The sequence below is a fragment of the Leucopleurus acutus genome (assembly GCF_964270905.1).
Source record: "Leucopleurus acutus genome assembly, chromosome: 15".
In the NCBI taxonomy this organism is placed as follows: Eukaryota; Metazoa; Chordata; class Mammalia; order Artiodactyla; family Delphinidae; genus Leucopleurus; species Leucopleurus acutus.
In genome coordinates this window covers 16,033,635-16,051,673 of record NC_139157.1, presented here as the reverse complement: position 1 = coordinate 16,051,673, position 18,039 = coordinate 16,033,635, and the positions used below count along the sequence as shown (strand labels likewise).

The 18,039-nt window shown below is 37.7% G+C and overlaps 1 protein-coding gene across 2 annotated transcripts in view; it reads right to left on the bottom strand.

Annotated features, from left to right (window-relative positions):
• Positions 1-3,777: 3,777 nt before the first annotated feature.
• The window catches only part of LATS1 (large tumor suppressor kinase 1), a 41,779-nt gene continuing 27,517 nt past the window's right edge, over positions 3,778-18,039 (bottom strand). For both annotated transcript variants that reach the window (XM_082855286.1, XM_082855287.1), the window contains 4 exons: positions 16,635-17,217; positions 14,034-14,216; positions 13,722-13,828; positions 3,778-7,621 (listed from right to left, as the gene is read on the bottom strand). In XM_082855286.1, coding sequence (XP_082711412.1) covers positions 7,112-7,621; positions 13,722-13,828; positions 14,034-14,216; positions 16,635-17,217 — 1,383 coding nt within the window. In that variant the 3' untranslated portion in view covers positions 3,778-7,111. The remainder of the gene's footprint in view (positions 7,622-13,721; positions 13,829-14,033; positions 14,217-16,634; positions 17,218-18,039) is intronic.

The window sequence follows — 18,039 nt, the reverse complement described above, 5'->3', positions numbered from 1 at the left end:
TAGCCAGGTCATGGAAGCAACCTAAGTGTCCACTGACGGATGAATGGATAAAGAAGATGTGGCACATATATACAATGCAATATTACTCAGCCATAAAAAGAAACGAAATTGAGTTATCTGCAGTGAGGTGGATGGACTTAGAGACTGTCATACAGAGTGAAGTAAGTCAGAAAGAGAAAAATACTATATGCTAACACATATATATGGAATCTAAAAAAAAAAAATTGGCTCTGAAGAATCTAGGGGCAGGACAGGAATAAAGACGCAGATGTAGAGAATGGACTTGAGGACACGGGGAGGGGGAAGGGTAAGGTGGGACTAAGTGAGAGAGTGGCATGGACATATATACACTACCAAATGTAAAACAGATAGCTAGTGGGAAGCAGCTGCACAGCACAGGGAGATCAGCTTGGTGCTTTGTGTCCCCCTAGAGGGGTGGGATAGGGAGGGTGGGAGGGAGACACAAGAGGGAGGGGATATGGGGATATATCTATACATATAGCTGATTCACTTTGTTATACAGCAGAAACTAACACATCATTGTAAAGCAATTATACTCCAATAAAGATTTTTTTTTAAAAAAAAGTGTTGATGAGGGCCTGAACCAAATTAGTTTAACCAAACAATGGGGATGAAGATGATGAATTAGAGAAAAATGCACCAGGTAAATAACCGAATTTCATGAATCATTGCATGGGAGACAAAGTATAGAATGACCTCAAATTGTTTTGCAAATCAGATTATACACGAACACAAAGTACACGTTAGTTGGGGTACAAGTTCAGCAACAGTAACAAATGGTGTGTATATATATATATATATATATATATACACACACACACACAAATTTTTTTCCTTTTAATATTCTGCAGTTGGACAGACAGCCCTGCTTCATGCCATCTTTCAGGTAGCCAGGTTTTATTCATTTTGTTAATCCACCATCACTAGGGTATTTTCCTGGATTTTATGGGTCAATATAAAGTCATGATTCTATGTTCCATCCTGTGGGAAGAGGGAAGGAGCAAGTGAAGGGCAAACAATATCAACTTTAGGTGTATGAAGTAGTTTTTTGTGTTTTTTTTTGCGGTACACGGGCCTCTCACTGTCGTGGTCTCTCCCGCTGTGGAGCACAAGCTCTGGACGCGCAGGCCCAGCGGCCATGGCCCATGGGCCCAGCCGCTCTGTGGCATGTGGGATCCTCCCGGACCGGGGCACGAACCCGTGTCCCCTGCGTTGGCAGGCGGACTCCCAACCACTGCGCCACCAGGGAAGCCCTGAAGTAGAATTTGCATGTGTCACATCTGCTCATATCCCAGTGGCCAAAACCTAGTCATGTGGCCACAACTAATTACAAGGGAATATGAGAAACATGGGCTCTAGTGGGACAGTTGAAACATGAACAGGGATGGGGGCTCTATTAGTAAAAGGAAAACTGAGAGAATGGAAGCTGGAGAACAAGAGCAGCCTGTGTAATTAGTCAACCCCTCTGGGAGCTAGGAACTCTTGAGAATCCCCCTTTTCACTACAGAACAAATTTAACCCTCCTCCAGGGAAAACAAAGTCCCACCCAGACTGTGAATCCACCAAAATGTCCCGGATCTCTGGGTGACTTTACGTAAGGGAGAAGGAAAGACTGGATACTTGGAAGGACAACTGCCTATGTCTCAAACATAAATTTGATATCCTCCCTTTTGCCTTCACACAAAAGCAGATACATTTTCTGTGTATTTGCCTTTGGCATAACAAGGTATGGTCACAATTTTAAGCATGCCAAACATGGATCCAAAATGCAGTAAAATGAGAGAGTCAATGAGCTAGACGGAGGGTCCCACAATGGCACCCGTCAGCACCAGGGTCCATGCAGTAGAACAAGCTCCAAAGAATGGCTGCCACCAGTGTCTATGTTCCCAGGGTGAGCCGCAGCTGCCTCCCACCTCAACAGGAGACTCTCCAGGACCAGGAGTGTATGTCCACCATTCAGTCATCTGCTAGAAGATGGTGTGGAAGTCACGGAAAAGTAGCTTGGGCAAAGAAAGAAATTAAATTGTGATGCAGGTCTGCTGAAACCACAGCTAACCTGGCTGAGAGCTCCTGGACGACGATGATGACATATGAAGGCAAACACATTGTATTAGAGACATTTTCTCTGGAACATATCATCAGAATTAAAAAGGAAATTGGATTCCATGGAGTCCTTATCACTTCTCACCCACCAAAAATATGCTAACTAAAAGGATAAATAAATACATTAATTGGAAATCTTAAAAAAATGTAGTAAAATGAATCATAAGCATAATGCAGTTTGCATGAGCTATACAACAGCCTCATATAGACCAAATATAAATTTACAAGTGGGACTTCCCTATAGGTCCAGTGGTTAAGACTCTGCGCTCCCAACGCAGGGGGCCTGGGTTCGAGCCCCGGTCAGGGAACTAGATCCCGCATGCCGCAACTAAGAGCCAGCGCAGCCAAATAAATAAATATTAAAAAAAATTTTTTACAAGTGAGTGCAAACAAGAGGATAAAAGGAGACCTAAGAATGATGGTAGGGACTTCCCTGGGGGCACAGTGGTTAAGAATTTGCCTGCCAATGCAGGGGACACGGGTTTGAGCCCTGGTCCAGGAGGATCTCACATGCTCTGGAGCAACTAAGCCCGTGTGCCACAACTGCTGAGCCCATGCGCCACAACTACTGAAGTCCTTGCACCTAGAGCCTGTGCTCCGCAACAAGAGAAGCCACTACAATAAGAAGCATGTGCACTGCAATGAAGAGTAGCCCCCGCTCCCTGCAACTAGAGAAAGCCCAGGTGCAGCAATGAAGACCCAACGCAGCCAAAAATAAATAAATTTAAAAAAAAGATGGTAATGCTTGAAAAAGGGGGAGAAAAACCCTAAATATTTGTTCATCTTTGTAAAGTTGATTTAAGATGTAACATCAACATATATACTTTATTTGGTAGGCAGTTCATGTGATAAAGTAAAAAGATTATAAATAAAGGAAAAGAGATTAGCTAATAACTTCACATTTCAAAAATTACTAACTGGGCTCAAATGATACTAAATGCAGAGTTCAATAATTAAAAAAGGTTTAAATCTGTGATCTAAAGGCAGCCTTTAACATGAAATATTTATTGTACTTATACTGGGCAAACGAAAATTTTACTGGGCTACACTAACTTTAGCTTGCCTTAATTTAAGTAGGGATTATCATTAGCTATATATGTTTTAATTTCAAAGCATCATACTTTTTTTTAAAGAACTTTAGTACTTTATTTTTTATCTTTGTCTGCGTTGGGTCTTCGTTGCTGTGCGTGGGCTTTCTTCTAGTTGTGGTGAGCGGGGGCTACTCTTCGTTGTGGTGCACAGGCCTCTCATTGCGGTGGCTTCTCTTGTTGCAGGGCACGGGCTCTAGGCACGCGGGCTTCAGTAGTTGCGGCACGCAGGCCCTAGTATGCGCGGGCTTCAGCAGTTGAGGCGCGCAGGCTCTAGGGCGTGTGGGCTTCAGTAGTTTTGGTGCATGGGCTTAGTTGCTCTGCAGCATGTGGGATCTTCCCGGACCAGGGATGGAACCTGTGTCCCATGCATTGGCAAGCAGATTCTTTACCAGTGTGCCACCAGGGAAGTTCTTAAATTTTTAATCATAAATTTTCTCTGAGAATAAAAAGATTAAATTTTTGAATTAAAAAATCAACTTACTTAACTAAGCAGCCTAAAAGTCAGCCTTCCACACATAATTTAAAGATTTGAATTTTGCTTTTTTTTTATTATGATCCCAGCAAATGTTACACTAGAGAAAATGATTGGGGAAATACAAATAGATTCATTAAGAACACAGGCTGATTATTCGTATCTACTACATTCAGAAGTATGCAAAACAATTTAGTTATATTGCAATGCTGTAACTCCTTTTCCTAACAAAGCATTATTTTATAAAACTGTAGTGTTGTATTGATTCAATTTTAATACAAAATACTTATATACATAATACAATATAAAAGTAAACTGTGGTATAGTGCCTTCACAAAGGGATCTATTAAGGCGCTTTACAAATACACCATTATGTTGATCCAAATTACTTTTTGTTTTAGATTAAAACAAACAGGCTAAATGTTTCACTTTAAATACCAAAGGGATTTTTGTTTATTTTTGTTTATTAAAGAAAAATTTCTAAAGTACCTTAGGTAACAGCAGCAGCAATATCTAAAAATCCTCCCACTGTATTCTCTAATTTCAACATATTAAGTCAGAAGAAAACATTTCCACTCACAGTTTTGCACTTTGCAACAGCAGAAGGTAATAACTTTTTTAAAAAGTCAATCTCAAAGTGACTTCTTAGTCATACATTCTATAGTTTCTATTACAAATAAGGTAGAAAAGATACAGCAACAGGGCCTGCCTTAGGACGTCACTGGACAATACATAACTGTATCTACAATTACATAATTATAGAACACATTTCATAAATACCACTGATATGCATAAAAGGGGTGAGTATAAGAAAGACAGCAAGTTTTTTTTTTAATGAGTGGGAAAATTATTTTAAAAAGAAAACATGATCAATGTTTTCACTCCATTTCAATTGAGAGCATATAGATTTTTGACATCGTTCTCATCTTTTTGGTCAGGAAGCACCAGATTCTATACTGGAAGATCTGGATATAGTTTGGGAATAAGACAGCTAATAAGTATATCCAAACTGCTAAAAATGCAGATATGAAAGGCTTGTACACTGCTTCAGATAAACACAAAAAGCTTATACTGTCAGAGGAAATTTAAAAGAATACAAAATTTGTAGTGTCTGTTACATTTGAGGAATAAGGGCAACACAGATTTTCGGGGGAGGGAGGGGGAGAAGACAGCACCTTAGTTTTCCTACAATGTAAATGTAACAAAGTTGGTTTTATTCTGTATTGCACCATAGTCCAGAAATAAAACAACTAAATGGAAATTTCAATAAATCTGACTGAGAAAGCCTGAAGAACAAGGGGGATAACTTAAAAATTTGAGTACTGAGCTAGAAAGTTCTTGAACTAATTTGTTTTGCATAGAATTTTACAGGACTAATCAAACGTTCCATGAAGTGAAGACTGCCATCTTATATAGTGCATTTTCCTACAATCCTCTGAGTAGAAGTCCTTCAGAAATATTTATTAAGCTTGTAACAAGCCAAACATGTATTTCAGTGCCCTCAAAAGGGTGTGTTTAAAATGTCTTGGTGCTGTACCAGCAAGAGAGGCAGTCCTAAGGATATCTTATCACATGGTACAGACCTTTCACACCATAAATTATCAGTGTTTATACAAGATGTGCTAATCTGAGTACTAATTAGTAAACTTACAGCAAAGTTCCTAGTTTAATATATCAGTGTTCTTGCAGGACAGAGGTCCCTAACCAAGAGTTTGTGACAGGTTTCAACACATCCAAAATCGCTAAACTGCATGCAACATTTTGTGCGTATGTGTTGATGTGCATTTTTCTGGGAAGAGAAGCCACAGCTTTCATCAGATTCTTGGAAGGGCCAATGACTCCCAAAGACCTACCATTACATAGTGGCTAATGCACTGGTTTACAAGCTGAGAAGACCAACTATAGAAAGGCCACCTATAGAAAGGAGGGAAGTGTGAGCTAATACATCTTTTTTGCTCTCCCCAATTCAACCAGAACAGCTTTGCCTTTAATTTTACTTGCATACATGATTCCATTAGCTTTTATTTGAAGAAAGCTGTAAGTTTGAAAAATCACTAAAATTATGCTTCTTCTCCACAAATATTGTTTTGATGAAACAATTCCCTATCAGTGGAGCTTCAGGAAATAAAATACATATTTTACTAATGTGAGAATAGAGCCCTTTCCCCCTTCCTAAAAGTTAAGCTAAATGTATTTTGGTATGAAACCACAAGTTGTCCTTATACCTAAGTATTATATATAACAGTAATGCTGAAAAACATACTGTTTAACCTTAATAAGTTAGGAGGTTTTGAATATTCCTAAGAACACTATGTATTTTTTCCTAATTACTAATGGCCACCTTAATTAGGAATTAAATAATGTTTTTTTCACCAATTAATCTCTGCCTACAGGTAAAATATTGCCAAATAGCCACATTTTCTTTTGCCAGTAACAATCTGTGTATGCATCTCTGTTCTGAAAGAGGAAAACTATATAACATTACTGATGACATAATCAAAACTGTCACTATATAGAAAAAGTACTTTTCTAGTAAGTACTCACAAATAATTTTTAATTAAAGTTTCATATGAAGCTGAAAATGATCTCTCTGCTTAGGATGTGGAACTTTTTTTTAATTTCAAAGTAAAAATATGAAAGATCTTATTAGCTTTTAGTATTGAAAATTTTAATTTATGGCAGCTTTGTTCCCTTTAAAAACTGAAAGCAGCATTAAAAATACCAATATGAAAAGAAAAATGGTAGTGCTTTGCTTCTTTCAAAGCCAGTAATTTTCTGAGATATGTTAGAAAATTAAGTATTCCGCAGATGGGATAAAAAGATAAACTGCACTAGTTTTCATCTGGATGAGCATACTGTTTCAACCTTGTATTTCTTAGTTACAAAATGTGAATTATACAGATTATCATTAGCCTAGGAACACTCACCACCATGATGGCTTCATTTCTATAGCTTATTTTTTTCCAAAAACAAATTATGGGAGAAGAAAAAAAAACACCTCTGTAAATGTGGGGTATATTTCATATTTGGTTAAAGCAAGATAAAACTAAAACTGTCTTTCAAAAAATTTTCAAAAATTCTTGTTTTTTAAAAAATTATTTAGCATATGTACAAATAGATATCAGGCTTCTCCTTTTAAACAAAGCACTATTTTTTATTTTAAGTACTTTAAGTACCAAGAACTGACTACAATATTCAGCTCATAATTTACTTTATAACAATTTTTTTCTAAATTACTGATTAAAAAGGCTGGAATAAATTAACATTTCAAAAGGATTTCCCATAATTTAGGAACATAAAAAATTGTACACAGAGCACACATACATAGCTCTGTTACATTTGCATAATTTTACTCTCAGAGCTTCAAAAACCCCTGCGTTTCAGGCCTTTCTGTAAAGCCTCATTACAATTATTTCCTAGTGTGTTAAACATACACTAGGTCACGATTTTTCATCTCTGAGCCTGTGTGCTGATCATCTTCATCTGACTGTTGCTCTGAGCCTTGTGAATTAATATATTCATATTCAATAGGCTTTGGATAATTATATGGGTAGCCATTGTCATCAAAAAACCTCCGAAAGGTAAATTCATAGAAAGCATGTTCAGGGTGCTTTCCATTTTTATACCATCCGTTCAGAGTGTCATTTACATTTTCTTCTTCATTATCATCACTCCGTAACTTATCAGGATCAACAGGATCAAAATTTGATGTATCTGTTGGGTGTGTGATTTTAGGAATGTATGAAGCAGACTGCTGTCTCAGGTCACTGGAAAAATCAATTGTTTTAAAAAACGGATGAGCTTTTATTTCATCAGCACCATTCTTGCCTAAGCGATCTTCTGGTCCTCTGCAGAGTTTAATAATAAGATCAGAGGCTTCAGGACTCAGTTTAGCTTGCGGTGGGATATGAAGAGATGTTTGCCAGTTGATAACCTTTAAAGAAGATTTTTAAAAATTAGAAGGAAAGAAATAAGAAAAACAAAAATTTCCTCCAAGTTTCAAATGAAAAAATCTTACTGGACTATCAGTGTTTTCTTAAAATAAATTGCATTGTATTTCACCTTCCTTACCTTTTTATTTTACTTCATTTTTTTGGCCATGCCGCACAGTTCGTGGGATCTTAGATTCCCCCATCAGGGATCGAACCCAGGCCCTTGGCAGTGGAAGTGTGAGTCCTAACCACTGGACCGCCAGGGAATTCCCTCACTTTCCTCACCTTTAATAATGAATCGGTGGGAAATAACTTTTCTTTCCATTCCCTCCTCTCTAGACAACTTATACTCATATTACATGACTCACTGTAAGTTTTAGTTCCCCTGTTAAGACCTTCAACCTACGGTAGAAATGAGTTTCTACTGTGCCTCCCCAGTTCTATATATTTCCTTGTAGCATAATATCTCTAATACTTTGTGGTATCTATTTATGTCTGTGTCCTACTACAGTATAAAATTTTATAAGGCTATAGACCATGTTTTGTCTTTGCATTTCCCAGTGTTTGGCAAATTGCCTGGCACATAATTAATAGATATTCAATAAACACTTATTGGTTTGAATAAACTGGAATGAGGGAGGGAGAAAGGAAGGGAGGGAGAGAAGGGGTAGGTCTCCATAAATATTTATTAAATAAATGAATAAATGAACTTCATTCTTCCTTATTCATATATGAGCTTATCAGCGCTGTGTAGGGAAGAAAATTAAACCCCCTCTTCAATAACCAAAGTAAAAACTCAATGGACCCTTTAGGCCTTGGCGCGTAACTCGGCTCAGTCCAGTTCAAGATGCTGATAAACAGGGCTAGTGCTTGAAAGCTTTTTGAGGAGATAACATGTATTTGAACATGTTATGATTGATATATACAGAGTAGAGGTTTTTGCTTACTGTCCCTTTCATGGTGGTAGCAGGGGAGAACTTCTGAAGAGGTGCCAAATATCTGCAAGAACATGTATCTGCCCCATAGAGAATTTCTGTAGAATTCAATTCCATTTAAACCATTTAAAATCATTTTTCTGCCAACCAGCCCCAGCCTGAAGCCCAACATAGTAACTAGACTAGCTATCCTAGCAATACAACTATCTTAAGACAACTTTGTCAGCTGCTTTAATTTACAAAGGTTAGTTCTAAATCCCATTCTTTTGACTATTCTAAACATTGTATGTTTCAAAGTATCCTTTTAAAAACTTGGTTTTTTGTGCTTACATTTTTTTCTATAATAGATTATTTTGATGATTAAATTTGACCCCTTTGACAGAAAATGGATCAGTGGATTCCTAAGGATCAGGGAGGAGTTTGTGCATAGGGTTTCGGGGGCGGGGGGGGGGGGCGGGTGTTGAAGAACTGTTCTACACTTTGATTATGGTGGTGATTGCATTTGTCAAATTTCAGAGTGAGTTTTACTGAATGTAAATTCAACGTGAATAAACATGACTTTAAAAACTTAAAAAAAACAAAAAACAAAAACTCAATGGATGGGCTCAACAGCAGAATGGAGATGTCAGAGGAAAGAATCAGTGAACTTAAAGAAAACTCGATAGAAATGATACAATCTGAACAACAGAGAGAAAAAAGTTTGAAAATATGAGAACCTCAGTAACCTGCGGGACTATACCAAAAGGTCTAATGTTGGTGTCAGAGTTCCAAAAGGAAAAAATATGTGGTACAGAAAAAATATTTGAAGAAATGATGGCTGAAAATTCTCCAAATCTGATAAAAGACAAACCTGTAAATTAAAGATGCTGTTTGGTGTCAAGAGACACCAAACAGGACAAGCCCTAAGAAATCCATGCCCAGACAAATCTTAATTACAACACTGAGAGCTAAAGAAAATTTCTTATAAGTATCCAGTGAAAAATGATGCATTACTTGAGGGAACAATGATTTGAATTACTGTAGATTTCTCATCAGAAAACTATGGAGGACAGAAGTGGATACGTTTTAAAGTGCTGCAAGAACTGAAACCCAGACTTCTATTACTAAGTGATAATATCCTAAGGAAGGTGAAATAAAGACATTCTTAGATGAAGGAAAACTAAAATGATCTGCTATAAGCAAACCTGCTCTAAAATATTTGCTAAAGGAAGTTCTTCAGACAGAAGGGATTGATAGAGAAAGAATCATAAAACATCAGGAATGCAGGAAAGCAAGGAAAATGCTAACTATCTGCGTAAATACAAATGACTATTCTCATCTTGAGTTCTTTAAAATAAGTTGATGGTTGAAAACAAAAACTGTAACATTGTTGGATGAGGCTTTTTATTTTTTTTGATGTGGACCATTTTTAAAGTCTTTATTGAATTTGTTACAATATTGCTTCTGTTTCATGTTCTGGTTTTTTTTTTTTGGCCAGGAGGCATGTGGGATCTCAGCTGCCCATGCTTTGGAAGGTGAAGTCTTAACCACTGGACCACCAGGGAACTCCTGGATGAGGTTTTAAATGTATGTAGACGTGATGTATAAAAAACTAAGACACGGGGCTTCCCTGGTGGCGCAGTGGTTGGGAGTCCACCTGTCAATGCAGGGGACTCGGGTTTGAGCCCTGGTCCGGGAGGATCCCATATGCCGTGGAGCAGCTAGGCCCATGCGCCACGGCTACTGGGCCTGTGCTCTGGAGCCCGTGAGCCACGACTACTGAAGCCCGCGTGCCTGGAGCCCATGCTCCGCAACAGGAGAGGCCACTGCAGTGAGAAGCCCACACACCGCAACAAAGAGTGGCCCCTGCTCTCTGCAACTGGAGAAAGCCCACGCGCGACAGCGGGGTCCCAGTGCAGCCAAAAATAAATAAATAAAAAACAAACAAAAAAACCCTAAGACACAAAGGGTAGAGAATGAAGGGACCTATATGGTAGTAAGGTTCTACACTGAACTTTTAGTGGCAAGATACTGATTCTAAGTAGACAATGAAAATTTAGTATGTATCTTGTAATCACTAGAGCAACCTCTAACAGAACTATATAAAGAGATAATAGTCAAAAACACAGTAGGAAAAAAAAAAACACAGTAGAGTGAGATCTCATGGAAAATGGCAAATAGGAAGCCTCAGTGGTCAGTCCCTCCACAAAAACAATCATTAAACTGAGAAAAAAAAATTCAACTCTTATCATAATCAACCATTTTGGTACTGTGGAATCTGACTTGACCCTAAGAGCAACGAGGGGAGTGCTTCACGAAGGGAAAAGCTGCTAAAACTTGGTAAGATAGCAGTGTGCATGAACCAACTACCACTCACCATTGCTCAGCCCCACCGTGGTTATGGAGAGGGCAGCCCATTTTCCTGGTATGGTGCCAAGGTAGGCAGTAAGGACCCTGCCTTCCAAAAATTTGAGGCTGTGCATTTTGGTTGGTCTTGGTGATTCCCTGAGGGACCAGTCCAGAGGCCTGCCTTTCTTTTGACCCTCTCAGGAATACTTAAAGAGAGAGACATGCTTTCCTTTTCTGATACAGGCATTTAAGGAAACCTCTATCAAGTCACTGGATTAGGCTGTTTTTCTTTAACTTTTGAGAGTTCTTAAATAGTCTAGAGTTAAGCCTGCTGTTGGGTGTGTGACCTGCAAGTATTTTCTCCCAAACTGTAGCTTGTCTTTTCATTGTTTGACCATGTCTTTGGCAGACTGAAAGATTTTAATTTTTGATGAAGTCCAAATTCTCAACCTTTTCTTTAATGAACCATGATTCTGATGTCATTTCTAAGAACTCTTCACCTAAGCCTAGGCCATAGAGATTTTCTCCTACATTTTCTTTTAAAAGTATAGCCTTTATGGGGCTTCCCTGGTGGCGCAGTGGTTGAGAGTCCACCTGCCAATGCAGGGGACATGGGTTCGTGCCCCGGTCTGGGAAGATCCCACATGCTGTGGAGCGGCTGGGCCCGTGAGCCATGGCCGCTGAGCCTGCGCATCCGGAGCCTGTGCTCCGCAATGGGAGAGGGCACAACAGTGAGAGGCCCGCGTACCGCAAAAAAAAAAAGTATAGCCTTTATATTTTATCTAGATCTATGATTCATTTTGAGGTAATCTTTGTGTAAGGTGTGAGGTTTATGTTGAGTCAGTATTTTTTGTATATGGCTGACCAATCTTTCCATCACCATTTGTTGAAATACTATCCTTTCTCCATTTGTACCTTTGTCAAAGAACAAATGGCCATATTTGTGTGGTCCTATTTCCCTATTCACTATCCTGTTCCATTATCTGTGTGTGTGTATCCTCTTGCCAATATCACACTGTCTGGACTACTGTAACTTCATAGTAAGACTTAAAATCAAGTAGTTGATTCCTCAAACTTTGTCCTTCTTTTAAAAAACTGTTTTTGTGGGACTTCCCTGGTGGCGCAGTAGTTAAGAATCCGCCTGCCAACGCAGGGGACACGGGAAGATCCCAAATGCCGCGGAGCAACTAAGCCCTGTGCGCCACAACTACTGAGCCTGCGCTCTAGAACCCACGAGCCACAACTATTGAAGCCCGCGCGCCTAGAGCCTGTGCTCCGCAACAAGAGAAGCCACCACAATGAGAAGCCCACGCACTGCAACAAAGACCCAACACGGCCAAAAATAAATAAATAAAAAATAAATTAAAAAAAAAAACCCTGTTTTGTTATCAGTTTCTTTGTCTACCCATATGAATTTTAGAATTGGCGCACCTATACCTACAAAAATTCCTGCTGGGAATTTTTATTGGATTTGAGTGAAATCTGTAGATTAGTTTTGGGGGAACTGATAGCTTTACTATGTTGAGTCTTCCAATCCATCAACACAGTATGATTCTCCATTTATTAAGATCTTGTTTTTTTCCATCAGAGTCTGTAACTTTTAGCATTCAGATCTTGTTCATGTTCTATTAGATTTATACCTAATAGAATTATAGGTATAATATGACCCAATATTATACCTAAGTATTTCATTTTGGGGAAGCTACTGTAAATGGTATTGTTTTAAAATTTCATTTTCCACTTGTTCATTACTTGACTATAGAAATACAATTGATTTTTACGTAGTACCCTTATATTCTACAACCTGGCTAAACTCACTTATTAGTTTTTTGGAGTTTTGCACAGATTCCCTGGGATTTTCAGTATAGAAAATTATGTCATCTGTGAATAAAGCAAGTTTTTATTTTTTCCTAATCTTTATGCCTTTTAATTTTTTTGTTGCTGTATTACACTGGCTAAGACTTCCAGAACTTTGTTGAGTAAGACTCATTAGAATAGACATCCTTGCCTTGTTCTTGAAATTAGGGAGAAAGCATTCAATTTTTTACACGCACAGCACCCACACAAATATACATGTATTTATACATATGCATATACTTACATATATACATATATATTAAAATGAAGGGGAAATAAAGACACTTTCAAACAAACCTGACACAAACCTGAAAGAATGCATTACCAGTAGACCTGTAATAAAAGAAATTCTAAAAGAAGTTTTAAATATAATGTATTAAATGCAATGTCAGAAGTTGTAACTTGAGGAGAGCATCATAGAAAATATGATATCTTAAGACATTCTCAGAGAATGATTAAAATGACCAGGAGTGAACCAGAAAGGGGGAAGGTTGTGAAACATGGGAGAGAAAGAAGGACATTCCAGACAGAGGGAATGGTACGAACAAAGGAACTGAGGACAAATTTGGACTTTAACCCACAGACAAGGCCACTAAAGGGTTTTTTAATGGGACAATTTATGGTCAAAATTGTGAGCAACTTTTCATTTAAGTGCCAGGGAGATACAGACATTTGTTAGTAGTTTGAGGCTAGAATGTGCATGAAAGGAAACAAAGCCAGCAGCCAGTAGTAAGAGTAAACTGGAATACATCTTCAAAAGGTACTAAAAACTTCTATGAGAATGAAATATGAATGTAGTGTATGAATGAGGAACAGTGATATGATGGAGATAAGCGTTCACTCATGGAATTTTAGTGGGTTCCTGTATCCTTACAAGTTCTTTCTTTAATTCTAGATTAAGATGCTCAAAGTAAAGGACTGATAAAGGTGTATGGTATTGGGACTTCATAACAATTCTTTTGGTATAGATTCTACACCTTACCTTCACTTGTGTTTCAAATGGTGTTTGTGCCAAGAAAGGAGGTTGTCCCACCAACATTTCAAAAAGAATGACACCAACACTCCACCAGTCACATAACTGTGTATAGCCTAAAATAAGATACCAAAGTTATGGTTATTCATAAGCACTTTTTAAAAAGTGCTCAGAATTAATACAATCAAAATTAATATTAAATCAACAATTTATACTGTAAAATTAATACTTTTATTATAAGCCTGAAACGAGCCACATTCTAATGTAAGTTTCAGCTGGTCTAAAGGCATACTGAGATTATTTATGAAACAAACGTTTTACCTGTTCGTAACAACACTTCAGGCGCAATATAATTGGGAGTCCCAACCAAAGAATGTGCAAGACATCGCTGGTGCTGGCGTGCAGCTCTCCGCTCTAGTGGCTTCAGTCTATCTCCACATCGACAGTTAGAGGGGTCACCCCATTCATTACTGAAATCCATACTATCTTGCCGTGGATGGTCACCTGTATAGTAAAAAAATAAATAAAAGCAACAAGAGTAAACCTAGTCTGTTTAACCTTTTGACGTCATAGTTCAGAGTTAACAACGCTTCCCCTTGTTGACAAGTTGAGACACAATGTGTGGCAAATTACTGATGGTGTTTATTAATAATTAGAGCCTGCACTCTTGAAATATCAATAGGATAAGTTTTACACTAAGAAAAATAAGCCTAAGATGCAGTAATTTCCTCAATATTAAGTGATGACAGTAAAAATCATTTGAGTAGGTAGGATTGAGAATTTGGTACTCAGACTGCTCTGCAATACTACTCTGGACAAAGTTTCAAACAAATTAGATTTCTGTTTCATTCATTCAGCAAATGACAACGATAATAATAAAGACACTATTCTCCTCTCAGGCAGCTTCTCGGTAGGGGAGAAATACAACAAACAAATACATATATAAGAAACATAGTGATGCATTCCATACAGAGAATCAACATGGGGTGGTGATATGGCAAATGTTCTAGGGTGTCTTCGAAGACCAACTGAGGTGACATTTGTAAAAAAATAAGAGGAACTCAACCATCTGAAAACCAGAGCAAGACGCCCACACAATCCCAACAGCACCAGAGAGAAAAGCAGTGTGGTTCGTAAGGGGAGAACGGTAGGAAATAGAGCAGGAGCCAGTGCACAAGGGTGTGCGAGCGAAAGAAATGGTCTGCTTTTTCCTCGAAGTGCAGCAGGAAGATACTGGAGAGTGTGAAGCAAGAGAATGAAAAGGTCTGATAAATGTTTAAAAAAGAAAACTTTAACTGCTGTATAGAGAATAGATTATAGGGGGAACAAGGGTGAAAAAGAGATCAGGTAAGAGGCTATTACAGTGAAGTTTGGACTGTGATGGTAACAGTGCACATGCAGAAAAGTGAACAGATTGAAGATATATTTAGAGGTGGAGTAAGCAGGACTTACTGCGGGATCAGACGTGGAGGGTATGGAGAAAGCAGCAAGGACGGGTGGTGGTGGTGCAATTTACTAAAAGGGAGGGGGAACAAATACGGAGGGGGAGAAAGTAAGAGTTGTTGATTGGCAATGTTAAGTTTGAAAGATCTATTAGGAATCCTTGTGAAAGGGAGAGGCTGTTTCTGAAGAGAGATTTGGAAGTCATTGATGTAGAGCTAGTAATTAAAGTCATGACTGGATGAAACCATCTAGGGAAAAAAATATTTGAAATTAACCTAACTGTAATAATCATCTAGGACGTTTGATTAAAATACAATTTCTACCCTCAGTGGAGATTTTCAATCAGAAGACTGGAATAGAGCCTAAGAATCATATTTGTAAGATGAACCCCAAGTAATTCAGGTGAATCTGGGGAGATATTAAATTATGTTAAGCTGAATATTAAAGTAGGTTCAGGATCTACTCCTAGTAGTATCTCAGTTTTATCCATTTAATGTCAATCTACTTGTGTTCCCAAGAAGCACTGGAGGCCACTTATACTTACCTCAGAGGATTGCTGTAAGCATTAAATCAGAAAATATGTAAAGCACCTAGTCATAGTGAGTATCCAACAAATGTTAGGTTGACTTATACTTCCATTAGTGCTTGGAGGGATTTTGGTGAGGCAGTGTGGTAGAGAAGAAATAACAGGGGCCCTGTAGGCAGACAAACCTCAGTTCAAAGCCTAGCCCTTACACTTATCTTCTGTCTGACCACGAGCAAGTTTCTTATTCTAACTTAGCCTCGGTTTCTTCACTCTGCCTCACAATGACGTTGTGAAGATTAAACAGAATCATGTACACAAAGTGTTTAAGGTTAAACAAGCTGTATACCAGTCATACAACAGAAGCCTAAACAGTCCTGAAAATAAATGTTATATGCAGGAACACAGATGAACCTCAAACAAATAAAGGAAGTCAACACCGAAGACTACATATAGAATGATTACATTTAAATAAAGGTTCAAGAGAAGGCAAAATGAAATAATAAATTATTTAGGGATATATACATATGTGGTAAGAGTGTAGAGAAAAGTAAAGAACTGATTATGGCGTTCTGAAATACTCCTATAGAAGAAAGAAAAGGATGTGATTGTTTAGGGTCTTCAGAAGTACTAATAATCTAGTTCTTAAGCTGAATGGTGGGTATGGGGCTTCATTTAAAAATTATTTTCAAATTGTTATTTGTCTGACATATTTCAAATTAATAAAATGTAAAGAGATTAACTCAAAAATGTTAATGATATTTAGAAATGATTAATTCTAGCACACTCTTTCATTTTATAAATCTAAGTGTCTAAAGGATTCACCCACATTTATCCAGTGGAGTCAAGACCTGACCCAGGACTTCTGGCTCCCATCCAGGGATAATACCATCTTATATTTTATTGCATTATAAATCATATGCATATGTCCAAACAAATTTTATGATTTTACTCACCACTCTGATAGTACTTAGAATCATGCGTCCATCTGAAGCCAGTGCAGAGGCCGAAGTCAGTCAATTTAATATGACCATCACGATCAATCAAAATGTTATCAGGTTTAATATCTCTATGAATAAAACCCATTTTATGAACACTTTCAACCGCACAGGTAAGTTCTGCTATGTAGAATCGTGCCAGATTTTCTGGAAAGATGCCCATTCTAATTAATAGGCTCATCATATCACCCCCAGGAATATAGTCCATTACAAAGTATAAATTGTCCTTGTCTTGGAATGAATAATAAAGACGAACTACCCATTCGTTGTCAGCTTCGGCCAGGATATCTCTCTCAGCTTTAACGTGAGCAACTTGATTTCGAAGCAGAACATCTTTCTTTCGAAGAGTTTTTGTTGCATATAAAGCCTTAGTATCTACTTTTCTTGCTAGACAGACTTCACCAAATGCTCCTATTCCTAATGTCTTTATCTTCACAAACATAGACTTGTCCATTTTAGCCCTCTTAAGACGGATGTAATTAGACTCTTTTTGGCAAAGCATCTTTCTCATTTGATCTTGGGCATCTTGAGATAATCCAACCTAGGCAAATAAACTAAATATTAAATGAGGAATTATCTTCTATACTGAATATTAAGAAATCGCTTGGAAAAAATTCAGGCATATATTTAAAGGTTAAATGCATAATAATTTTTAATAAAGCATGTTAGAAATCTAGAATATACTTCAGAGAAAATTAATTATCAAAAGTGCAGCATAAGAAATAGTTAACAGGATACACAAGGTGAGTGTATATGCAAAGTCTGCTGTAGAGAGCAAGGAGAAGATGATATCAATGTTCAGCTTTCTACTCTTCTCTAATGCACTCAAAAAACACGCTCCCAGTGTGCAATAGCCAAACATGTTAACATGCACCCTCATCTATCTCTCCATGCATATTTATCCCAAACTACGTAATTAGATTGCTTTCATTATATGCATCTCTTTGTGGAATGCCTATGCCTCAAATAGTCTTCTTTTCATTTTATCCTTCATGAAAAGAAATTCTTCCACTTCAGGTTCATTTATTCTAAAAAACTGATGTATTGAGAACAAAAGAATGTCTTTCCTAACCTAACCACTCATTAACAGTCAGTCTTTCCTTTTATCTTTCTCAGGGCATTAGAGTAAGGGTAGGACTCACAGCCACCACTAATGCAAAATGCAAAGGGTATGTCCTACCTTATTTAAAAGGGACAACTTTTTTGATTACAAGGTATCTTTTAGATATTTTGGAATGTTTCAAAGAATAGTCAGTGTGACTTAAGAAGATACCAAAAAAACAGTTAAAACAAAAACCAACGTCTAAGTAGACATGGAATACCTGGATTCAGAAGGAATGAATAGCTCATTTTTGACTAGTTA